Source organism: Crocuta crocuta, unplaced genomic scaffold, assembly GCF_008692635.1.
Source record: "Crocuta crocuta isolate KB4526 unplaced genomic scaffold, BGI_CrCroc_1.0 scaffold207, whole genome shotgun sequence".
Lineage (NCBI taxonomy): Eukaryota > Metazoa > Chordata > Mammalia > Carnivora > Hyaenidae > Crocuta > Crocuta crocuta.
The window spans coordinates 3,101,317-3,127,367 of NW_027531996.1; the positions used below are offsets into that span (position 1 = coordinate 3,101,317).

The 26,051-nt window shown below is 38.4% G+C and overlaps 1 protein-coding gene and 1 non-coding gene across 12 annotated transcripts; both read left to right on the forward strand.

Annotated features, from left to right (window-relative positions):
• The first annotated feature begins 86 nt into the window (after window positions 1–86).
• Window positions 87–25,751, forward strand: CD55 (CD55 molecule (Cromer blood group)). 11 transcript variants are annotated; one of them, XM_077775140.1, is made up of 11 exons: window positions 88–307; window positions 1,072–1,260; window positions 2,717–2,908; window positions 3,277–3,376; window positions 4,440–4,528; window positions 9,927–10,115; window positions 12,642–13,621; window positions 14,022–14,108; window positions 15,985–16,005; window positions 21,656–21,725; window positions 24,783–24,873. In XM_077775140.1, the coding sequence occupies exons 1-10, from the start codon at window positions 205–207 to the stop codon at window positions 21,674–21,676; spliced, it is 1,971 nt and encodes a 656-aa protein (XP_077631266.1). In that variant the 5' UTR covers window positions 88–204; the 3' UTR covers window positions 21,677–21,725; window positions 24,783–24,873. The 11 variants fall into 11 exon arrangements, with proteins under 11 accessions (XP_077631265.1, XP_077631266.1, XP_077631267.1 ...); XM_077775143.1 differs by having other exon boundaries at window positions 90–307; window positions 12,642–12,716; window positions 24,783–25,751; XM_077775139.1 differs by lacking the exons at window positions 21,656–21,725; window positions 24,783–24,873 and adding an exon at window positions 16,417–16,972 and having other exon boundaries at window positions 87–307.
• Window positions 7,305–7,408, forward strand: LOC144240756 (U6 spliceosomal RNA). The gene has a single exon (XR_013337844.1). It is a non-coding gene; the product is annotated as a U6 spliceosomal RNA (small nuclear RNA).
• Window positions 25,752–26,051: the final 300 nt, after the last annotated feature.

Below are 26,051 nucleotides of genomic sequence, written 5' to 3' on the forward strand. Positions count from 1 at the left end.
TCCCCCCCCCCCCGCCGCGCCCGGCACCTGGCGCTGCAAACTCCCCCCACTCGTCTCTTCGCCCCACACTTTGTGATTCAGAGTCCCAGCCCCGCCCAGGCGCTAATTTAACCCGCAGGGCGGAACCGTCGGTCGCAGCAGCTACTTACCGCTCTTTGCTGGAACGGCTTCGACTCACTCCGGGTCCCTGTGCCCGCGCGCGCCATGGGGCCCGCGCGGCGGAGCGTCCCCGTAGCGCTGCGCCTCCTTGGCGGGCTGACCGTGCGGTTGCTGCTGCTGCTGCTGCTGTGCCCACCCGCCGCGCAGGGTGAGCGGGGACCGGGAGGGGGGGGCAGCCCCCGCCCTGGGTGAACCCTTGGTCTGGGTGGGAGGGGCGGGATCCGTCTCCGCGAAGACCGGGAAATCGGGGACCCGGGGGAGGTGAGGAATGTGGGCAAGGGTAATTGTTCCTGTAATCCTCTACCCTGGAGGCTCAGAGCTCCGACGGGCACGACCTCTTGGGGACAGGGAGAGATCTCCGCTGCCAACCTGCAGTTTTGGGGTATTGCTGTGGCGGACCCCAGCTCCTATGGTTTTAGGAGTGAGGCGCGGACTGTCGAGGAAGCGCGGGCTGAGTTTGCGGAGCGGCCAAAGGCGGGGACCCCAAAGGGCAGGGCTCAAAGAGTCAGTGTTCAGCCCCCCAACATCTCTTTAAGGGTGGGAGGCCAAAGAGTCGACCACTCTCCCCTCTTAAATAGTTGTGTGCACAGCTTAGCACGTCTTCTCTTACAGTAGTAACGCTCCGAGGGGGCGTCTGTCTTTATTGTGCGCTTAGCAACTGTATCTACACGTGTTCTAAGCCACTTTAAAAACAAAATAATGAAGGGAGGGGGGTGATTCCTTATTTTAGCACTGAATTAATTGACCAGACAGGCAGCCTGGCAAGTTACTGGTATGTCAGTTCAGCGCTGGATGGAAATGTTACATGTGCTTCAAAAGCCATTGCTGGTTCCCTTACTCCTCTTGGAAAAGGGATGTTGCTGTGAATTGAAAACTATTATTTCCTTTGGTGCTTTTTTTTCCCCTCTCTAGGTGACTGCAGCTTGCCCCCAGATGTACCTAATGCCCACCCAATTCTGAGTAATGGTGTTAAGAATTTTCCTGAAGGAAGCACAGTAACATACAAATGTAACAAAGGCTTTGTAAAAGTTCCTGGCAAGACAGACTCAGTGGTCTGTCTCAGTAACAATCAATGGTCAGAGATGGCAGAATTTTGTAACCGTAAGTTCTTAATTTTTATCTATATATATGAGTTATGGGAATGGAATGTACCTTGTTAGTTTAATTTTATTCCTCTTCAGAGTGACTGGTAATTGATAGTTTTCAAGCATTATTAAGCCCTAAGGCATACCTGGCACTTTACCCTGTGGCTAATTGCCTGACATTACTTCCCAGAATAGGTCCTGATCCTTCATTAACAGGTTTGGGTTTTCTGTTGTTGTTTGGTTTGTTTGGTTTTTGTTTCTGTTGCTGTTGTTTTCCCCTAACGCTGTACCTCCTGAAATAATAGAGAAAATAAACAATAGGTGCAATTTAGGAAGTCAATGATATATGTTTGGGAACCACCCTGAGACACATAACATAGGTCTGTTTTCTTAAATTTCATTTTGCAAGGTAGGACTCAGCAAATACAACTCTGTGGTAGTGTTTTTAAAAGTTCTTTATTTTTGCCTCCAAATCTATCATTAGAGGCATAGTCCTGCATTAGCTTTGACATATACAAGTAAAGATAAAGATAAGGCTTGGTTCCTACCTTTGGACAACCTGCAGTAATAGAAGGTACATAAATACAGAAACTGCCACAAGTATTTTTCGAAACCAGGTATGAAATCAGCTTTCACTTTTTGTTTTTAATGTATCCATGATTTCAGAAGGCAATGTGTTGAAGAATGTGATGTGAGACTTTAAGCATGTATCCAGTTTTAGAGTTTATAACTCTTCTCCATATAATACTCCACGGACTCCTCCAGACAACCTCTTGAGTCAAGTAGGAACTCTGACTCCCATTTTACGGTGGCGAAACAATCCCCCAGAAGTTAAATAACTTCTTGAGATCAACGGTTCTTATGCACAAGAGCCAGCGTCCAAACTTGAGTCTTTGGATTAGAAATCAGTGTCCCTTCCACGATCCCGTACTTCTCCAAATTCACAATTGTCCGGACAGACATTTACAGTTAACACTTTGATGTACACTGTTGGCTCATCTGATCTTTGGCCTCCTGGGTTGTTAGGATGAAATGAGTTCTATGTTTAAAACTTTAGAAGTAGTCAGTAAATACTATCTGTTATTGTCACTATTATTGTTGCTGCCCAGGACATTGGCCCAAGGGTCTGGAAATACTGGTTCTCATCTCATCCCTGTCCTCCACGGGGCAAGTAAGCGTCAGTGCCAGAACTGTGCCAGCAACTTAAATGGGTTCTATTTCCTGAATTGTGGGCACAGTGATATCTACATACCAAATTTACTTCATAGGCCTCTAATAATTAGGAAATTAAAATATATGTGTGAATATGCTAGATATGCTGTGTCATAGTCATTAATATAGTAAATACCAAATATGTACAAAGAAGTACGAAAAAGAAGTGATGTAAAGGATCAAATAATTCTGGATAATTAAACATAGATTATAAAACAAAGTGATGCTACTTATGTTGTTGACTTTGTTAATACTTTCAGGTAGCTGTGATGTTCCACCCACACTACGTTTTGCATTGCTCAAGAAGTCTTTTAGCATACAGAATTATTTCCCAGAGGGTTTCACTGTGGAGTACGAGTGTCGTCAGGGCTACAGAAGGGACCATACTCTCTCAGGGAAACTAACTTGCCTTGAGAATTTTACATGGTCCAAATCAGAAGAGTTTTGTAAAAGTGAGTATAATTTTACAGAGTATTCTCAATCACATGGTATTTTGGAAAATAGTATTCCTTCCTTCATGCTGGAAGTCTATGTGTGCATGTCATGATTTAAAATTTCTGAAAAGAACCACTCATTTTATTTGAAACTAGGGTAACTAAATACTTGTGAGATAGGAATATTAATTAAGTCATAGATTTCACTTTTCATTAGTTTAAGGCTACCTCAGATGTAATAAGCGTATATTCTAAATATGTTCTGTTATTTGAAACTTACCAAATGAAAGCAGGGTATTAAAAGTCTAAGGATAAGAGGTGACAATGAATTTGCATAGATGTGCCTGATAATATAATGAAAAAAATAAATTTGTGCTCTCTTCTAGAAAAATCCTGTGCTACTCCTGGAAACATAGAATATGGTCATGTCAGTATAACAACTGACATATTATATGGTGCATCTATTTTCTTCTCATGTAACATGGGGTAAGTTTTGGCATACTGTGTATTTATACTCTATATTTAATAAATGTGAAATAAATTAGGATTGAAGATGCAAGTGTTTAGATTTGTGGCCAGGGTTTACAAGCTAGTCTCCATAAAACAAGTCCTCTGCTCAGAGATCTTTTATCATGAGCACATCTCAGCTACATGTAATAAAATGGGGCAAGAAAGGACAATTTCTCATAACATCAGATTCCCTCAATTGCTAGATTTCAGTACATATATGATTCACTATAAAATTTTAAATGTGATTAGTGAAGGAAAAAACTTAAAATGTGTTGGCACTTGCAGGAATTAAATCCTTTAATGGTTCAAGTGAAACCAATCCTTAATTTACCTAAACTTACCATATTTTCTTCTATATGCAGATGACCTGTTAGAAAGCATTATGTGTCAAAGACACTTATTCCTGATGTGAAAATATCATTCTGACCTGAGGTGTTTTCTAAGTCCCATATGTGTGGAAAAGGAACTCACTCACTGAGTATCATCAGAGTCTCAGACCCTGCTGGAAACTTTATGTTCATTTTTTCATTAAATATCTGCACATTGAATTATGATATTTTACTCCATATGTGTGTGTCCCTGCTCTTTATAAAATAAAAATACCAGTATCACTTGTCTCCTGTAGGAAACAGACATGTTTGGATCATTAGTATGATTCATATCAAATCTGCAGAGTGCTTTGAACCCTTAAAATATGTTCTTTTGTTCTATGAATCCTGTATTGATCTTTTAGAACTCAGAAATATAAAATAGCCAAGCACCTGTATCGCTGTAAAGTGTTTCAAAACACTTTCATGTTTTCCTCACAGGGACCCCACCCAAATAAAAAATGTTTTGCATGTCTTATATCTTCTTACTCTTTGGATATCACCTTTTTAAAAGTAATTTTTTTCTTTTCCTTTAAAGAAACTTTAATCATCTATTGTCTTGTCTCCATCTACTGGTATAGTAAATATTTTAAGATGATATTCTGGAGAATTTAAGGGAAGTCAGTCACGTGTGGATGAGACCTAACGTTTTTCTCCCTTCACTGTTTTAGGTATAGGTTAGTAGGTGCAGATTCTAGTTTCTGTTACCTTTCGCCAAACGGGACTATGGAGTGGTCTAATCCATTGCCAAAATGTGAAGGTAAGACTGAAAAAAACCTCAATGCTCTGGTAGTAAGGCTGAATAGTCAATGATAAATTGCTTTCTCTCTTATTTTTTTTAAGTTTACTTATTTATTTTTGAGAGAGACAAAGACAGCACAAGTGGTGGGGGTGGGGCAGGCAGAGAGGGAGAGAGTGAATTCCAAGCAGCTCCACGTGGTTAGCACAGAGCCCCAGGAGGAGCTAGAATGCAACAAAACCAGGAGATCAAGACCTGAGCGAAAACCAAGAGTTGGATGCTTAACTGACTGAGCCACCCATGTGCCCCTACATTACTTTCTCCCATTAAGAATTATCCAGTGTGTATTTATAGTACCCTCACTTTCCAATGTAAGAATGTCTTAGCTACTTCATTAGTAATGTTTCTTACTATGTTAGTTATGGAGGTAAAGGACCAAAAACCCAACAAACTCCAAAACAAACATACACATACACAAAAGCCAACAAACTGAGATATGTATTGTGCTCAGTCGTTCATCATCCTGCCTTTCCTTCTAAACATCAAGCAAAATGGATACAGTTTTTCTTCCCCCACAATTTTTAATTTGATAGATTAAAGTACTTTTGATCAGAAAGTCTATATGATCTCACCCTACTTCCCAAAAAAGTGGCAAGAGAAGACATTTAATCCAGACTTCTGGACTTCAAATCCGTTATTTTTCTAAAACAAGTGCTGCCTCGCTGCCTCTTTTGGGATTCTGAGCTGAGCTAATTATCAGTAAATGTTTCAAAGTGTGATTTATTTTTCATCATTAGGGAAATAAGGTTATACAATATAGAAAAAAATATGATTTCTTCCCTTGAGAATCTTATCTTCTAAAGAGGAGATAGGGCATAGAAATAATATCATAAATACATATATCAAGTCAAATTTATGTCCACCAGATACATAAGTCTCCTGAAAATTGAGAGGGGTAAAATATATCCAACATATTTCTTTTTTCTTCTTAAGGAAAATGCAGCATTTAAAAATGTAGACTTTAGGGGTACCTGGGTGAATGCAGTTGGTTGAGTGTCCAGCTCTTGACTTCAGCTCAGGTCATGATCTCACAGTTCATGAGATCGAGCCCCGCATCAGACTGCATGCTGACATTGCAGAGCCTGCTTGGGATTCTCTCTCTGCCTCTCTCTCTGCCTTTCTCTGTCTCTGTCTCCCTGTCTCTCTCCCTCTCTTTCAAAAGTAAATAAACATTTTTTAACAAACTTTAAAAATGTAGGCTTTATTTCTCCCATCTTTGCTAACATCATTGCTAAGTTCAAGTTCTTGGTGTTATTGGGAACAGGAAACTGGAGTAGAATTAGTGTAATTTGTCAAGCATATATTGATTGGCACACTGTGGTAGGGAATGTGTGGGATCAGTTGATATGAAGACAAATAAAATGAAGCCTTGCCAACCAAGAGCTTACAGAAGAAAGTCGGCCACACCCACACCCTTACCCGGCATACCACCTTGTGCTCACTGCACCCTCATATGTCTGCTACATCTTTTTCTTGTGGTTATCCCTTTGACATTTTTAGTGTAACTAAAAATCTTTCCCATTTCCACCATCCAGCAAGGGGTGTTGTAAATGATACTTAAGTAAGTTTGAACAGCAAAGAGGAACTAGACTGTATTTTTTCCTGACACAGACAACTTGTCCAGGAGACTGGACAAGCAGTCTTCCATTCTGAGGCCATTATCTTCCCAAGCAAGTCCCGTCAGGAACTTCACAGACCTGTGGACACGAAGCACATAATCCAGCACAAAAGAGCTTCTACACTGCAAACACACTTTCTCTTCACGCCTAGCCGTGGCTGGGCCACGGTCCTACTCCCTGTCTGGTAACTTGAACTCCATTTTCCTCTTTGCCTGAGCTTCCTACTTTCCTCTTTGATTCTGTTATCCATTTCTCAACTCAGCAACCATTGACAACTGTGTCCTTCAAAAAGGAGCCCTTCTTCCTAAACAACCTGTGTCTTCAACGATCCCTACAATGCCCAGTTCTTTTAGCTCCGGCTTTGATTTTCCACACAACTTAATTTTTCTGTTTTGATAATGCCACAGGATGAAGTGGAAAGTATACATTCTAAAACAGTGAGCTGTCTCACCTCAAGTACACAGCTGTGGCCTCTTGACACACAACAGTGCTTTAATGTCTGTGTGTAGATTCGGGAAAGATGGCAAAGGGATATGTTCAAGATTTGTCTTTGGTTATACAGCAAACATGAGTAGTGCTTGGTCCTTTCTGAATGAAGCCTCAGTGTCAGAAGGATCTGTTTTCCTATCTTTCTCCCAAAGTTTTCTTTTTCAGAAGTACCTTTAATGAACTGCTATCCCCTGCGAGCCTGGAATGAATCCCTGCTATATAATATCTGCCATCCCAGACCCATCCCAATATCTTCACCTCCCACTTCTAATCACGAAACCGTGTTGCTTTATCTCCTTAATATACTTCCAAACCTGTGTTTAACCCTCCATCTGTATGACTTACATATAGTTGATCATCCTTCATCTGGGCTCTTGCAGTAAGGGCCACTCCTAACATTTTCAAGGGCCCAGAGCAAATGTAAATGGAGGTTCATGACCTAAGACCCAACCTTTCTCAAATAGGTATCCCCTTCTGTCACTGTGAGAAGTCTCTGACGCGTGTCAGTGGGCAACTCGGCCCACACACCCAAGTCACGTACCCTGTGACCTTTTTTCCCCCCTCCACTGCACTGTGGGCTACAGATGTACACATCAGCAGTATGGACCATCCTCCGCAGTCGGGACCCTGTGATTGCTCCCACAGCACATACGCTAAAATTGGGACGATATGGAGAAGGTTGGCATGGCCCTTGCTCAAGGACACACAAATTTGTGAAGTGTTACATATTAAAGAAGAAGAAGAAGAAGAATACAGACCAGTGGAAGGGACCCTTTCAGGCCTTGCAGGGAGTGCTAAAACAGGGAATTCTGGGCCAGTTGCTAAAGCATGGTTTACAGTGGGAGTGGAGGAGGAGCTCTCAGTGAGCATATCTTCTCGGGCCTGCAGATGTCCCACGTGGTAGGGCGAGGCACGGTCAGAGCAGGGCCACGGCATGCTGGTTTCATGTATGGGAGCTAGGGGCGTCAGAGTGGCTCACTTCGTTCAGCATCCGGCTTCGGCTCAGGTCATGATCTCACGGTTTGTGAGCTTGAGCCCTGCATCTGTGCTGTCGGTGCAGGGCCTGCCTAGGATTCTCTCTCTCCCTCTCTCTCTGCCCCTCCCCACCCCATCTATCTCAAAATAAATAAAACTTAAAAAAAAATAAAGTGTGCAAGCTAGGGCAGGAGTCCCACTTGCCTGAGCTCAAAGGTGACATTGAGTGCAACGGCCCCGTCCTCTATTCTTATAATATTTCATCCATACTCTACCCAGAGTGATGCCTCTGAAGCACAAATGTGTCTCATCTCTTCCTTCTTAAAGCTGATCCATGTCTCTTCATCATTTACAAAATCCAGACTCCTTAGTAAAGCATACAAGGCTAGCCATGGTCTGCCTACTTCTTGCCCTCATACTTCATGCTTTACCCACACTCACTGCCCTACAGCTTTCCTTCTGCGACAGCCTCAGCCTGGAATGTCCTTTGGCCCCTTCATTTGCTGGGCTTTTCTTTTCCTTTCTTTCTTTCTTTCTTTTTTTCTTTCTTATTAAGAGTTTGCTCTGACAGTCCTTCTAGAAGTTTCCCCTGACCTTCCAGCTGATTAACTGTCCTTTTTCTCTTTCCACACCACGGAACGCACTTCTACGATAAGCCTGACTATCTTGTGTTAAAATTAGAACCTTCTGTGTTTAATTAAAAATTAAATTAAAATCTTTTTTTTGTCACTCTGTTTTAAGACGTAGGACTTCATATCTTATTTTGTTTTGCAATTCTGTTTCTAGAACAATGACTGGTATGCGTTAGGGGCTCAGAAAATATTTGCACTGTACTGATGGTGACATGTGTCATCACCCATGTGACATGTGACACACCCAAGCTCAGTGTCAGGCAGATTAACTTGCCCTTGCTCTTTGCTTTAATCAATGGCCTAAAAGTAATTTATAAATTTTCTAGTATTCTCTGGTTACTTAAGGCCGCTTGATGTAACATAATTTGATGTATACAGGTGATCACATTGCTTTCCTGCTTCAAGGCAAAAAAAAAAAAAAAAAAATCAAACAAAAAAAACCAAAACCCAATGTCATGGCTCTAGAGAATGTGAAACTATTGTATTATTTTCATTAATGAGGGCAACTTCTAGGAAGAGCCTCCTTTTAGAGTATAACAGAGAGATTCTGCTTGTATTTGTTAGACATATTCTACTCAATAAATTTACTTGAAGTAAAAGGCTGTGAGTCAATACATGCTTAAAAAAATTATCCTAAAAGCTAAAATGTACTCCTGATATTTAAGGTATTTTGCTCTGTCAGAATGATCTATTCCTCTTTCCCAAGTATGCCAATAGACTTCATTTTAAAATTTTTCTATTAAAATTTTTTCAAAGGATTATTACTTTTTCAAGGCAACAGAATATGAGTGAGGGAAGGGCAAAGAGAGAAGGATACACAAATCAGCTGTCAGCACAGAGCCCGACGCGGGGCTCGAACTCACGGACCTTGAGATCATGACCTGAACTTAAGTCGGATGCTTAATGAACTGAGCCATCCAGGCGCCCTGCCACTTGACTTCTAAGCTCCTTTCATTTAGCATCATTTCCTCCTGGAATGAAGAGCACTGGCCACTTCTCTGCTGTCTTTGCAGAAGGGCACATCTCAGTATTAAATTCAAGTTCCATTTTCTCCTTAAAATCTCAGCCCTGCTTTCACTACTGAACTCTGGCAGTATTAGTTTTTCTAGCACAATTGGACATGTAATATGTGCAGACTTTATTGTAATTTTTGCTTTACGTATATGTTCTAATTTATTTCTTTTTTAAATTTATTTTGAGAGACAGAGAGAGAGAGCGAGTAGGGGTTGAGGCCGAGAGAGAGACAGAGAGGAGAGAGGAAGAGAATCCTGAGCAGGCTCCATGCTATCAGAGCAGAGCCTAACCCAAGGCCAGATCCTAAGGACCACGAGATCATGACCTGAGCGAAGATCAGGAGTCAATCACTTAAATGACTAAGCCAACCAGGCACCCCGGTCCTAAATCTTTCTTCTATAAATTGGTGTCAAAGTTAGCATTCATGTTTTGCAGTATTTGCATCCAAAGCCCCAATATATTATTCATTACTTAATAGGTATTCACAAGCATCCCTTGCTGATAATGCTACATTTAAAAAATGGTAGATTTTTTATTTTTTTTTAAATAACGTAATTTAACAGAATTTAATCTTGTGTAAAAATACCTTAGCAGTTTTATTAACTTAAAATATGTCGGCATTTTTTAAAGAAATTTCTTGTCCAGAACCACAAGGAATTAGGAACGGAACCATTCAAAATCCACAGAAAACCTACGTAAATCAACAGTCTGTAACCTATCAATGTAATGAAGGCTTTACCCTGACCGGAGAGCACTCTATTTACTGTACTGTTAAAAATGACCGAGGAGAATGGAGCGGCCCGCCCCCTGAATGCAAAGGTAATCAGCCTTCATAGTTATGTTCTTGTCTTATTTTTACCCTGAAGGCTCTATGTGGGCTACAGAGATTCCATGAACTCCCTGAGAAATGAATGTAAAAATGTTGTCCATTTTTCTGGGGGGCACAGTTTTTCCTAAGATTCTCAGAAGGGTCTATGTCTTCCCAGAAAGGAAGAAGCACTGATACGGAGAACATGTGGTAATGTATAAATACATACAGACACACACACATGGCATATACAAAAACACACGCCTGTGCACACACATATCATAATGTCTCATGCTTTTAGTGAATTAGCTTTGGTCTTTCTTACCGTATTCCTTTCAATGAGTTAATATTAATACAATGGGTGTATAGGGTGGTTTATTTTATTCAGTTAGGAGGGAAACTTAGATTAAACTGAGGGATCTAGATAGTGGCCCCAGGAGGTGGTGTTTGTTTGGGCAATGTGGTGTTTGAATGCCAGTATAACTCAAGCAAATGCTACTTTTATAATTATACTTGGAATTGCCTTGGCATGAATTTCTAAATAGCAGTGTTCATGAAAAGTAGGTTTTTGTTATGAAGGGTGTACATAAACAGTGCAGTAATATTAAAACCATGCAGACTCGTATAAAATGAGACGTAAACTCTCAGAAGTGAGCACCGTTCACAAAGCTTTGCATTTGTTTCTAGTAAATACACACACACACATATTTATTTCTTCAATCATAGCTTGTTGTGTGGATGTATCATTTAACCTGTTGAGGGGAATTCAGTTTTTGATCCTAGTTTGCTTTTTGAATTATTATGACCAAAGATGCTACATGGAATACTGTACACCTGGAATTGCATGTGTGTGCAAGTACATTTTGTACAGTAAAGTCCTTGCAGTGCAATTACTGGAATAAGGTCATATGCATTTAAAGTTTTGATAGACTGTACCAACACTGTTTCCAACACTCTAGCGATTTACTCTCCCAGGGATATCTCATCATTGTGCTGCTTCCCTGCACAGTTAATGATACTGGTTATTGGGATGTGGAGATATGATCATATAAGCGGGGAACATTTCATTTTATTGTTTGAATTAATTTAATGATTGGTGAGATTTCATATGTGCTTCTTTTTCTTAATCTGCTGATTTGATGTACTTCATCTTTATTTTCCCATTTTATTGAATCATCAGTTATTTAGAGCTTACAGCTCTAGGGTAGTGCCCAAGTAGGCATGGTAGTCTAATGTTTTCATTACAATAACTGCAATATCTGGATCAATTTCTTGTCACATTTTAAAAATTTATTTATTAATATTAATTTTTTGAGAGAGACAGAGAGAGAAAGAGAGCAGGGGAGGGGCAGAGAGAGAGAAGGAAAGAGAATCCCCAGCAGGTTCCACACTGTAAGCACAGAGCCCGATGTGGGGCTCCAACTCATGAACCATGCGATCATGACATGAGATGAAATTCAAGAGTTGGCCACTTAATGATTGAGCCACCTAGGCACCCCTTTTAAGGTCATAGTTTTAAAGGTGTAAGTTTCAAGTCGTGGGAACAGGCAGGACTGCATGTACTAGAACTATTGGGGGTGGAGAGTGAAGGCAGCCATTCTGAGGTACACTTGAGCCGGAGATCCGTGGCAACTCACATAAAAGACCACTGCCAGGAAAGAGAGAGGCGGGCAAAGCTTTTATTCATTTTTAATTATTTTTTAATGTTTACTTATTTGTGTGTGAGAGAGAGAAAGAGAGAGACAGAGAGAGAGAGACAGAGCATGAGCAGAGAGAGAGGGAGACACAGAACCTGAAGCAGGCTCCAGGCTCTGAGCTGTCAGCACAGAGTTGGATGCGGGGCTCAACCCATGGATAGTTAGATCATGACCTGAGGTGAAGTCAGACGTTTAACTTACTGGCCACCCAGGCGCCCCTGTACCACGTGTTTAGATTTACGATTCTCATAAGATCATAATGGAATTTGCACTTCAGATATTGGTTACCTGACCTGAAATCTAAGGAGGAACTAGATTGAATATATGTAAAATTGATAGCCAGCACGAGAGAAAATAGAGTAATTTTATTCAGATTGACTTCATTACTTTAAAAAAGAAGTAAAATAAAACAAGTTCCCAAGGTCACTAACATGCCAGAAAGCATTGGGAAAAGGAACCGTGTTGCCATTATCTCTCTGTCCAGTGTTGTTCTTTGGTTTTGGCATAAGCAAAGGAAGACATTTAGTGAGAGAAAACATCTTAATTTGGGGTGTGTCACAGACAGAGATTATTACCAACTTTGACTTTGGCTTCCTTTCGTTACACAGAAAACAGTTTACAAACCTCAGTACTACTTTGGTGCATATATAAATTGGTATCATTTATATCAGAGCAAAAATAAGGGGGCATTTCAGGTCTTTGGGAAATTCACAATAAGACTTGGTTTCCTAAAAGTCAAATTTAGGTGTTTGTTAGAGAGAAAGGGAGAAGTCACAGAGCAAAAAGTAGTTTCCTCAGTCTTAACTTCACAGCATTATTTAGCTAATATTTTTTAATAAGTTTCTTCTGCAGAAAATTCCCAGATTTCTAAGGACATACCAAGAGTTCAGAAACCCACAATGGCAAATGTTCCTGGTACAAAAGTCCCATCAACTCCTCATAAACCCACCATAGTGAATGTTCCAGGTACTGAAGCTGCATCAACTCCTCATAAACTCACCACCATAAATGTTCCAGGTACCAAAGTCCCATCAGCTCCTCAGAAACCCACCACCATAAATGCTCCAGCTACAAAGGCCCCGTCAACTCCTCAGAAATCCAACACAGTAAATGTCTCAGCTGCAGAAGTCCTTTCAACTCCTCAGAAATACAACACACCAAATGTTTTAGCTACAAAATCTCCCTCAACTCCTCAGAAACTTGACACAATAAATTCTTCAGCTACAGAAACCCTATCAACTACTCAGAAACCCAACACAATAAATATTTCAGCTACAAAGATCCCATCAATTCCTCAGAAACCTGACACAATTAATTCTTCAGCTACAGAAATCCTACCAACTACTCAAAAACCCAAGAGAGTCAATGTTTCAGCTACAAAGGCCCCATCAACTCCTCAGAAACCCGACACAGTAAGTTCTTCAGCTACAGAAGCCCTACCAACTCCTCAGAAACCCAACACAATAAATATTTCAGCTACAAAGGTCCCATCAATTCCTCAGAAACCTGACACAATTAATTCTTCAGCTACAGAAGCCCTACCAACTCCTCAGAAACCCAACACAATAAATATTTCAGCTACAAAGGTCCCATCAATTCCTCAGAAACCTGACACAATTAATTCTTCAGCTACAGAAATCCTACCAACTACTCAGAAACCCAACATAGGCAATGTTGCAGCTACAAAGTCCCCATCAACTCCTCAGAAACCTGACACAATTAATTCTTCAGCTACAGAAATCCTACCAACTACTCAGAAACCCAACATAGGCAATGTTGCAGCTACAAAGTCCCCATCAACTCCTCAGAAACCTGACACAGTAAGTTCTTCAGCTACTAAAACTCTCCCAATTCCTCAGAAACTTACCACTGTAAATGTTCCAGGTACAGAAGTCCTGCCAACTCCTCAGAACCCCACCAAAGTAAACTCTTCAACTACAAAGTCCCAATCAACTCCTCAGAAACTCACCACAGCAAATGATTCAGCCACAGCCAAAAAATTCCCCATATCAAGTGCTCTATCTACAGAGACCCCACCAGCAGCCCAGAACCCCATCATGGCAATTGCATCTGCTACACAGGGCATACCAGCAACCCATAGATCCACCACAGCAAGAACTTCAAAGAATGTTCCAGCAATACAAAAGTTTACTACTGTACATGCCCCAGTGACTAAGGGTTTCCATGCAACAAAAAGATTGACCTCTGCTCATATTACAGCAAAACAGAGTTCAGCTGTTGCTCCCAGGACAACCACGCACGTTCATGCAACAAGCCCACAAAAAGAAAGAGGAACTGCTTCTTCAGGTTAGTTGACACTGTTTGGGTTTTCCTGAGTATGGATCTCATGTGCTATGGTAGAAAGAGTTGTTCATGCTAATGCTCTTGACTTTCTTCAGAGGCAGACATGAAGGATGCTAGGGCAAATTGTTGAAAAAGAAACATTTTACAATAACATAGAAAAAGATGTGGCTTCATAAAAACAATGCTAAATGAAGGTTGGTGAAGAAATTCTGTTTTCTATATTAGCTTTAGGGAGTCATTGACTTCTTCAAGACCCTTCTGAGAACCAAATATGTACCATCCTTAAGGCTGATTTCTGGGTCTGGTTTATTGATAGATATCCGTTTCTTATGCATGGTAAAGGGTCTCCAGATTCCCTAGAACTGCTAAGTTGATAATGAATCTCAACAGTGTCTTCTAAGTAAGTGAAAACACAGAATTCTTGAGAATAGTTTATATTAACACAAGACTCTTTAAATGACAGCTTTTATAAAGGTGGAATAAAATACGCTGTAGACTTCAGAAATACCTGTTGAGTGAACCAGTGAAACCCTTTTTACTAGTTACTGCTTCAGGCCACCAGGATGGCCTTTTGTCTCATAACTTGTCTAATGTATAGCCCAAATTTTTGTTCTCGTTCCCTATGAGAGATACCTATTTTTGTTTTCAGTTCCTTGGAAAATCTCAATAGAATTATGAGCCAGGAGAATTATTTTAATTGTTTTAAATTTATGATTGAAGTCAACACACACACACACACACACACACACACTGCATAAAATATCCATGTATGGCTCAATAACTTTTCTAAAGCAAATATTTGTGTAACTACCACAAATGTCAAGAAATAAAATCTTAGAAGCCCCTCAGATTTACCCCCTCACTTTCCAGATGTTCTATCTATCCTGACTTCATCCACTGACTTATCCAGCCAGTAGGCCCCTGGTATTCTGCCCTCTATATACCACATGGCCCAGGGATTTCCCTCATTGCAAATATGCAAACCTCATTCCAGGCAGCTCTCTCTCTTTTGTTTTTGACCAGTTTCTGGCTGTCTTCCTGTGCCCCCACAGTGCCTCCAAGTCACTGATATTACTGTTTTTCCATATTTTGTCCAGATTTTATAACCGCTATGATGAAGTCTATTTTGCCATCACCCAGATAATTTTTAAGAGCTTAAAACTTTACAGATACCATTATTGAAATTTCCTTTGTATATTTCTGGATTCCATTAGGTAAAAAGCCAAATGATGCAAGTACACAGAATCTTATACCATTCCTGCTTGCTTTTGGTCATTCCTCAATGGTATCAAATAATTGTGTTTTTTTAAAGATAGCTTTACACATTGTGACCATATTGTTGTAACGATTTCATACATTTCACAGTTGTTATCTTGAAGCCTTTTTTTTGCCATTAGCTGGGTATTTTTAAGAATTTAAACATTACAGACGCTATTCTACGTCACTACCTCTGTTTCTCTCCTTCAAGACAATTATTGCCCTCAGGCTGGTGTGTAAGCATTCTATCTAGTTTTAACTCTTATGTTGTGTGTGTATTTCTACACCTCATAGGATTGCATCACAGTCTACCATTTAAGCTTTCAAACTCGTTTCCTGTTGTCAAGTCCTATAACCAAACTATATGGCATTTGTTACAGTGTTCTTAGTCATGTTTCATATATACAGCATTGACTCTGCTGAATAGATATGCACTGGTGTATATGTTGCTTGATTACGTTAATACATAACTTTCATATTTTGTTTATAATTATTTCTTTTAATTATGAAAATCTGAGTTCCTTTTGAACTTTGAAGTACATTTTGTTGATCTATAAAATTGCTAGGAAATCCGTGACTTAAATTTTTTTGTAATTCTGTTTTTTTTCTTCTTCTTCTTCAGATGCTAACATCATTGCAATTGGTAAGTTTGGTTCTTCGGCGGTTAAAAGAAATTGTCATAAATGTGGGATGTACAATCCACATTCCTGGAAGAGAATCTTGTCTTTTAAGTGTCTTAGGAATACTATTAAAATGCGGTGTTTAAAGGTATCAAAGAGAAAACAGGTAAAAGCATTTTATCGACACGTTTGGTGGACACCGTTAGGCACTCGGTATGTTCCTAAGGATTCCCAACCATGTTCTTGTTCCAAGGTAGTGTTAGGTCAACTTCAAATCATGTGGCCAGTCAAGAAAGTATTATTGAATGCCTATTGTCTCAATGTATAGTCAGGCTCGGGGCCAAAGAATAACAAGGAAGAGGCAGGTACCCATGCAGTTTTTAAGCCTCTAGTATTTTACAGTTAATCATAAACTACTCCTTGACTGTTTCTAGACTTCCGTCGTATTCCAGAGAAACCAGACTGCTACCTTTGGTTATATCCACTTCCTTTTCCCTTCCCTGTCAGTGATTTAAAGCAAAGAGAGCTTTAAAGAATATTCTGTTGCTGTAGCCCTAAGGACCTACCTGTGTGGCAATTTCTTCTAGCCTTTGTTCCAGTCCTTTTTTGTTGTTCATAAATTATATGATTTGATGCTATACCTTTTAACAAGAATATTAATAACTCCTAAAGAAGATGGTAAATGAAATGTTTGTTCAAAAGCAATACAGCTAAATTGGCATAAGTAATACCCAATAGAAAATATACTCTTACAAGGAAAGTGAATATTTTAAAACTATGTCCTTATAAGCCAAAGTCTCCTATCTATATATGCATGAGTGAGACAAGGGGCTAAAGCTGAAAGCAGGTGTTTATTATTATTTATAGTTCTTTTATATTTTGAATGAACCTCTCCTTAGCTAAAGCATTTATCTTGAGAGATTTGGACAGCTGGAATTCACTTTGTCTGTTTGATATTTTAAATAGAAATAAATGTATTCTAAATGAAAATCTCATGATTTCATGATTTAACATGAAGAATGATGAGTCTAACGGATGGGTTTTTTTCTCAGCTGCTCAGTAGCATTGGATGAAGGTCTGAGGTGCTTATTTTCTCTGAAATTCTTGAACTATGGACTGTGTGATTTTCCAGAAGCTTTCTCTCAGGGGTAGTTTTAATTCTAACGTGTGCTCAAAAATAAAGGGGAGCTCTTCTCTTCTTAAATAAGACTTACAGCAATAGTTTTCTTGGGAGCCTATCCTCGTAAAATATAAACGTAAGTATTATCTTTATTTCTTCAATGTAGTCTGTGAATCAGGCCCCTTTTCTCATTCTATTTTTTATTTATATTTGTTAGTTGCTTTTATTTGAATGTAGTTGACACGCACATTCCATCAGATCCAGGTGTACAACACAGCGATCCCACAAGTGTATACGTTACGCTTGCTCATGCACGAGTAGCCACCATCTGTCCCCGTACAGCGCTCTTACAATAGTCACTCAATTCCTTCTGCCGTGCCTTTTATTCCTGCCTCTTTTAAGTGGCACTTTAAAGATAAACTCTACTTACAAGTAAATTGCTTTTTTTTACATTTTTATTATTTTTTTTAATGTTTACTTTTGAGAGAGAGAGAGAGACAGAGAGAGACAGAGTGCGAGCAAGGGAGGGTCAGAGAGAGAGGGAGACACAGAATCTGAAGCAGGCTCCAGGCTCTGAGCTATTAGCACAGAGCCCGCTGGGGGGCTTGAACTCACAAACCGCGAGATCATGACCTGACCCAAAGTCGGAAACTCAATCAACTGAACCACCCAGGCGCCCCACAAGTAAATTGCTTTTATTGATTACACTGCAATGTTAGTGAGTGATACAGATGATACTCGAACTTCCCTATTTGCCACGTAAGTGAAGACCTTACTGTGAAGTTCAAAGCTGTTCTTCTGCTGACTTCGTATTAGTGTTCCTCAGAAATTGTTTTTTAATTTCATTATTGCCCTCTCCCCCCAAGGAACTTTTTAGACATTTTCCCCCCTAATCATCTCCCTATGACATTTTACTGCCACAAATATAATGTAAATCTATATACTGTATTTCTAGCTTTACTTTATACATAAGAAAGTAAGATTTTTTTCATCCTCCTTGAATGATACTACACCCCACTGAGAATACATGCTCTTCATAATTGTACTTCATTTTTGCCCTTGTTTCTGGTTTTGTTTCTTTTGCCAACATTGTATAGAAGACGACAGGCTTCTGCTTTGGAGTCAATCAGAACTTGGTTTGAATCTTGTTTTGTTTTGTTTAATCTAGTAATTATTCAACCCAAGTGACCGAACTTAATTTGAGTCCCAGTTTTCTCCTTTCATGCTATCCCTACTTAAGGTCTTCGAAGCTTAATAAGATAATAGATATGAAAAGTCCCAGCACAGTGTTCAACATTGAATAAATGTTAGCTTAAGGAAGTCCTAGAATGCAGCCACTGTTGTTTTCTTAAGATGGTGTTCTGAGCATTTTAGCAATTCCCTCTAGCCACACCAAAGAATAAGAATTGTTTTTTACTAAAGTCATATTTGCGTGTTTGCTGTGTGGCAAGTCCTGTGGTAAGATTCTTATATAAATTATTATATTTACTTCTCAGAACATCTTATGATGTCTCTATGTCCCATTTTTCAGCTGAAAGAACTGTTTTTGCAAGATTTGTAACTTGCCCGAGGTCACACATCTCTTAGGTGCTTAAATAGAGGCAGATGATTTGTTTCTCCAGCACTAGGCACTCAAAAGGATGGACAGATTCTTCTTTTTTACAAAAATCAGCACAACTCAAATTTGACAATGTTGCCTTGATTCTTTACTTTTTTCCCGCATCGTTCCTGAGATCTTATATTGTGAAATTCGTAAATCTCTCATGGCATTTAACAGGTCTGTTGAAGGAATATTTAAGAAAAAATTAGAGAAAACTCAGTGAAATATCTAAAATGCTTTTCCTGTATCCTTTAATATCACATGCTTATTAATTTATGCTTTATACATCCACCTGCATACAACATATGTTACAGACTAGCCCAGATGGAAGTGGACTTTTAAGAGTCTTGAATCATCAGTAGTAATTTGAAATGCATAAGATATGATATGATACAAGGTGTTTGGTATGTGTTATTACCTGTCTATATGTATTATGAGCTTAAATCCCATTATAAAATTACTTCAATTATGTACAAGTTATTCAAAGTTGAGAAGTCAGATAACATAATCATATAATTTTTCATTGATCTCCTTCGGCTGGAAAGAGAAATGTGTAAATTTCTCCCACTTAAAAAATACAGAGACACAGAAAAGCCATTGACAGTAACAAAACCCTAACAGGGTCCTGTGGATGTTGCTGAGGAAGCAGTGTTGAAGTCTGATTTCTAAATCTGAGAATTTAAGGTTTAATCAAGCACATTCTTTTTCCTTCTATAAAAATCCCTTTCCATTGTGACTTCACTTGTCCACAGACCTCAGTTCCTTTATTCTGTTTTCTTAAATATGATTAGAAGGAAGAACAACCCATTCACAACTTTTTAAGGTTATCATAGCATCTGGACTACATTTCCATTTTATTGACAATATAAATGAGATCTTTTGAAGTGAGACAAATTCACGTTCCTTCAAAAAAAGCATCACCAAATTAACATCATATCTTGTGTGTGGAATCTGACGTGGGTTCTTCAGGAATGGAGGGGGTATTCCATCTAGTGTAAATTGTGCTTGAATAATCTTGGGTATTTTTATCGAGAATAAATTTAATTGAGAACAATTAAAATCATGACCTGAGCCTAGGGTTAGAAATACATTTTTCTCCAGTAATAAACTGTTCACCTTCCCCTCTTTTGGTCTCAGTTTTCTCATATGTAAAAAGATTAATTGTAATTTAATAAATATTTACTAAACACTTCCTACTCTTTGCCAAGTACAGTGCTAGTTATTGGAGTAATGAAATATGAGGTGGCCAACTGCTTTGCAGTGTTTTAAACTCTAAGTATCATTCTAGACAATGAGGAACATTGCTAAAGCACTCCTTTTACTTGGCAGAAACCCATTTTGTAAAATCATATAATTTTCCTACCTAAAAACTCTTCAATTGTTGGTTAGGAACATTAGTAGTATAATCATAATCCCATTGCCTCTTTTATTCCAAGTCGTAAGTCTTTAACACTGACTCACCTTTGGATTGGTTTTCTGTAGATACTAAGTGAATTTTGAGATCATAACTATTGCCTTTATACCTTAAAGTGTTCTTTGTTTACAACTTGGGAGGTAATACTCTTAGTAATTTACTAAAGAATCATTTATGTAGAATCCTGTTTCTACTATTTCTGTATTTTGTTCTAGTTCCCTGCAAAAACATCAGTCTCCACACACATTCTTCTAGAATTACATGGGTTGATCAGTGTTCTAAGAATAAGATTTTAGTTTTGCCATCCAGATACTCTGGATCACTTTAAAATTTTCTGTCTTCGTTTATCATTCAAATTGAAAATGGGATGGTTTTACAACAGTTGAAAATGGTGGAGGTTAATGGGGAATGGGGAAGGGAAAAGAAACTTCAAATTTTTGAGGAACCATGATATATTTTATGAATACAGTCTTTCCAAGCTAATGTTATGGTGGTAGGGGATCAGTTAAAGAAATTGGTTGGGTAAAATACTATAAAAACTTACCTGTGGTGGAAATAGCTGTTTTGTTAAATCACGTAGCCATACGACAGTGTGATTGTGTGACACCTGTAGTTTGCTGATTTGGACCCAATTTGTGATTTTGGCCACATTAACCTCAGTTGCTTTCCTTTTGTTATCTGTAATTCCCTATGCAATGCAGATCAAAATAATAGATTTCAAGAACACTAGAGGGTGAAGTAGGGAGGAGAAGGGAGACCCAACAATGGTACAGATAAAGGGCAATTGGGTCAGTTTAGAAAAGAAAAATTATGTGTAAAAATAAAACAAAAAAAATATTGTTGACCAACTTATTTGACCAATTGTTTTTCTATCATTCAACTCAAATAGTGCATCTTAATCTTAAAAGTGAATATTAACTTTACTAACTGAAATTTGATCTACAAAAGACTAAACACTGAAGGGCATATTGGCATATGTAAGCAAAGTAAATATGCTTTACCCTCCATGCACAGGTGATTTTACCTTTCCTGTGATGGAAAAATGCCCTACATCTCCTGTCTTTACTATGAATTAAGTAAGTGGCTTTCCCATTAACCACGTATGTAAGTCTCATCTTTCTGAGAGTCAAGTTACTCATCTGCAAAATGAGAGTGAACTTCAAGATACTTTCTAGTGCTGAACTTAATTAAGGCAGTTGTCATATTTGGAAGATCAGTGATCAAAGCATTGAAACTTGAATAGGGTTGGGTTGAAACACTTCGTTATCCTCCAACCTGTTAAACGAATTTTACTTGAGCATGGTGATACTTTCCACATTTTATTTCATTTTCCTTTGACAGAAAGCAGGGTAAATATCATGCAATTTTTACTGTCAAACTTGTGGCATAGAAAGCCATACACAAACTGTAATTCAGGTCTCCTATTTTTCTTGAACTTGCCTCATATCCAACGTATTTGTCATTGTGAAAATAACTGCACTTTAAATATAATTGTTCACGTTCCTATTAACTATGTTACCAAATTTTTTCCTTCTCAAGGACTTGTTGCTTGTACTGTAATTGGTACCCTAATTCTAGGCAAAATTATCTGGCACTATGGAAAATCGGGGTGAGCAGAAATTCTGATGATTTAAAAATAATTGTTCTTAGCTTCTTTCCGGTAAAACTTAACACTCTATCAGAAGGTAACGTTCTTTGCTTAATTGTATTCTCTGACCTCTCTTTATTGCTTTTCTCTGTAATTCTTACCCTGGGCCAACAGACTTTCTGTCTGTTTTTTGTTTTTTTTTTTTTTCCTGGAAATTCAAGGACATTAACATTTCAAAGGCAAATGATTTGAAAGCTAAATTCTCACTTTTCCATCTATTAATCAAATCACTTTGTGTCCCTCCCCAGTACAATTTATGATAGGATCTGTGTGTTATACACAGAAGCAAAAACTCAGGAAGAGTCAGACTCTAACATACTGTTAAATTGTCTGTGCTTAGCCTTTTTCTCAGTTGTATTTATTAAAACAGGCCAAGGTAGCTAAAAACAGCCCAGTAGTTAAGAGGGCAGGCTCTAGAGCCTGACTGCTTGATTTGAATCGACCTGGCTCTGCACTTTATATGCTGTGTGACAATGGGCAACTTCATCTCTCTAATGCCTCCATTTTCTTATTTGTGAAGTGGGAGAAGCATAGCCCCTAGCTCAGGGGATTGTAGTAAGGATCAAATGAGTTGCCCACCATAAAGAAGAAGGTAGAATATTGCTTGGCATATCAAAAGCCCTCAGATGGTAAAACAGCAACACCTAGAAAAAAAAGGTCAGTATTATTTGAAACATCTGACCTGCACTAAATGTGTGTATTTTAAGTATGTCTTGGTTGGCTCTGACATTTCCTGTAGACAGAGGATTATTTAAATTGACCCTCCTCTGTTTTATAGATTTCACTGTTGAGAAAACTTACTGTAGAATTCATATAAACTTGAATTATTTCTAAACTGCNAAAATCCCAAGGAGGCCCTGAGCTGTCGGTGCAGACCTGGATGCAGGGCTCAATCCCATGAACTGTGAGACCATGACCTGAGCCAAAATCAAGAGTCGAATGCTTAACCAACTGAGCCACCCCGGCTCCTCAAAACGACTGTATTTTAATGCTGTTACTAAATGGCCTGTTTTAATTTGGGGGTTGATGTGAGCTATCTAACTTTTTACCCTCTGTGACTCTTGCCTTTCTCCTTAAATTAACAATAGGATTTAAGCCTATTCTAAGCAAAATTGTGTAAATGTTCTTTAAATCACTAAATGGTTCAGTCTTTTAGTAAAATTATCTGACCACTGTGTCCTGGGCTTTGTGGGTTTTTAAAATAGTTTTTACGGCTATAATAGCAAGTGTAGTAAAAGATAAATTCAGATTTTTCAGCAGCTTTTTAAGAATGTGGTTTAGAGTCCACCAGAAACATATAGAATTCTAAGACCTATACGTTGGTACAGATGCTTGAGCAAAACTACCATGGGAAAAAAAAGTAGACCACCCACCTTATGGACGTCCTTGCCTTCGTTCCAACTCTTCCCTTGAATTAGAGCATTATCAGTTTACCTTCCACAGCCAGCGCCTGGTAGGTGAGAGGGGTGGAAGGGAATGTGAAGTTTCTTGGGCACTCTCTGAGCTGCTTCAGCTTCTTTACATACTTTAGTAAAATAATTGGCCATGATGGTTTCAGTAGGATGAAAAGTGCTGAGACATAGGAGAGAATATCTGTTTTGAATTTCACTGGGGTTTTACAGTAAACCAAACCCCCCTATTTCTGAATCAGAGAAATTCGTGCAAACCCCTGAGGAAGAATTTGCCCTTTTCAAGTGCCCTTAAAAAAAACACTCCCTTTGCCTTGTTTTTCCAAGTATAAGCTGTTGAAGAGCTAAGTTCTTACATTCCTGGTTATACTCCTGATCTCATACTGATTTAATTAAAAATTGGATCTTAATAGGGACAGGGAAAAGAGTTAGTGAGTATGAAGGTGATAATGTACCTTCACCTGGTGATCCTTTGTATTTGCCTATCAAAGGATTTGCTTTCTTACTTTTAGAAATGTCGAGCTTGCATGATAAGTTTTAGAGGGCCCTGATTGTAAGGAAATGCTGATCTTGCTTTTCGGTTGAAATTACAATTATATTGTTCAATGAGTGTTTTCCTTCTCTGCTGTTCAGCTCTTATTACATACATGAAAACAGAAAAACATGCAGTGTCTTTCGTAATTTCACCGTGATTGGTGATACCTCAGAAGTGAGACCTTCTGGTAAATTTTAAAAGGTATATGGTTTTATAAAGTCACATCTTGTGTCTTGCAAAATGTCCATCAGTACATCCCGGGCAGGATTTGCCTGTGACTGTTCAAGGCTAATAGAGGCTTAAACCTCTATTATCTTGTCTGAATTGGTTTTCTTGAGTGACTGTTTAATGTATTGCATCTCTCATTAGCATGACATGTCCTCCATTGCCAGCTCATCATCTTGTCTTGGGTTTTGCACTCAGCTTATTGTAATGGTTGGATGCTAGCGATACTGCAAGTATTTGGAAAAAATAAAAGGTGGATTTGTTAGGGCTTACAGTTAGGAATGTCTTTGTTATGACTATTTGCATTGTGAAATGATTGGCTTATATTGTATTTGTTTCTCCTTTTTGGTTGGTGGCTTTTAGAATTTCCGGTGTGTAGGAAATACTAAAATTCATCTTATGGCATCTTTTATAATTCATATTTATAGATCTTATATCTCTTTTATATTATACAAAATTAAGACACAAAAATAATATAAACGTATCTGTGAAACATTCTGGGTGTCTTTTTCTAGGTGTCCTTTGATGAAACTTTCCTCTACTGCACATGTAGTAATCAGGGGTTTTCATTGACTTTTATTCTGAAAGTATCTTCATTGAGTCTAACTTGACTGCTTAATTTCAAGGAACTAAAAAACTCAGGTATCCTATTTTAGTTGGTGTTGCGATAGCTACTAAACACTAAAGTCTACGCTGGCTGAGGTTGGATAACTTACTAATTTTGCATTTGTTTTGCATGCTACATTAACGGATTAATTTTCATCATTTGTCACATAATAACCAAAAGATTAATGTGTATCATCGGTCAATAAACTTATTTTGATTTTAGTTTTCTTTTTTAACTTTCAGGATACAAATGTATAACATTGACAGTTTTGCTTATGATGCTAGTAACCATTGGCTAGCTGACTTAGCCGAAGAAGAGTTCAGAAGAAAGTACACACAAGTGTGCAGAATATTTCTAGTTTCTTAGAACCTTGTGGAGGAGTGGACACAATAAATGCAATAGTGTTCTTCATTTTTCATGTTATCACTGTCTGAGGTGCGTAGGAAAATCAACGGAGCAAGAAGCGAATCTGTCCTGGGACACTCCTAAGCCTCTTGAAAATAGAACAACTTACAAGATTGAGAGGGATTACTTTGCTTAAAGTGTAGGAAAGTGTAGAGGTTTGTTCATGCTTAGAACGTGAACGTGAAGGAAATAAGTGATTTTTTTCACTAGATGTGTAATGTTATTTTTGTTTACAGAGAAAATTAAATATTAAAAACAGTGATTGGATATTGAAAACAAAACACCTAAAATCAGACTGGATATTAAAAACAAGAAACCTGAAGTCTCTTCTGAGCAAATTTGCCAAAGAGAGACGAACCATATTGTAAAATAACTCTTGACTATAAGGCGTTGGCATGTTTTCTTATTCCATTATGATGAGTCTGAATGCGCTGACAAAATTTTTTAAAGGAAAAATATGCTGAGGGGGGACACAGAATGAGTAAATAATTCTTTTGGCTATAATTTTGTTTAAGGACAATCCGTTTCTTTCTTTTGGGGAAAGACCCTGTGAAAGGGTGAAAGGTGTCTTCATTGACTTAGTGTCTTTAAAAGTATATTACAGCATTAATATAAGAGTCTATATTTCTAAAGGGAGGTGTTCATAGCCAAATCCTAAATCTTATTATTTTGTAATATTAAGATTAATTTATTTATATTAATTTATGTCAGTGAATGCATTGGTTTTCATGTATAGCAAGAAAAATTCAAGAAGATATGTAAAGAAAAATTTATTTTCCCTAAATGGAAATAAATAATGGATCACATTTTTGGCTCATGTAGTATTTGAAATTTATTTTCATAAATATAAATATTTATTTCTAAGTAGGAGATTCTTTTCCTGCATCCGTAAGTACTTTACAATGCTGTCATTTGGTTCTCCTGGGGTGAAACATTTTCAGTCAATTTTACTTACTTATTTCTTTATTTAGAAGGTGAGCGTCAGAGGGCAGAAGGAGAGAGAGAGAGAGAGAATCTTTTTAACAAATTTAAAAAATATATTTTTTTAAATGTTTATTTATTTCTAGGAGACAGAGAGAGAGACAGGGGAGGGTCAGAGAGAGAGG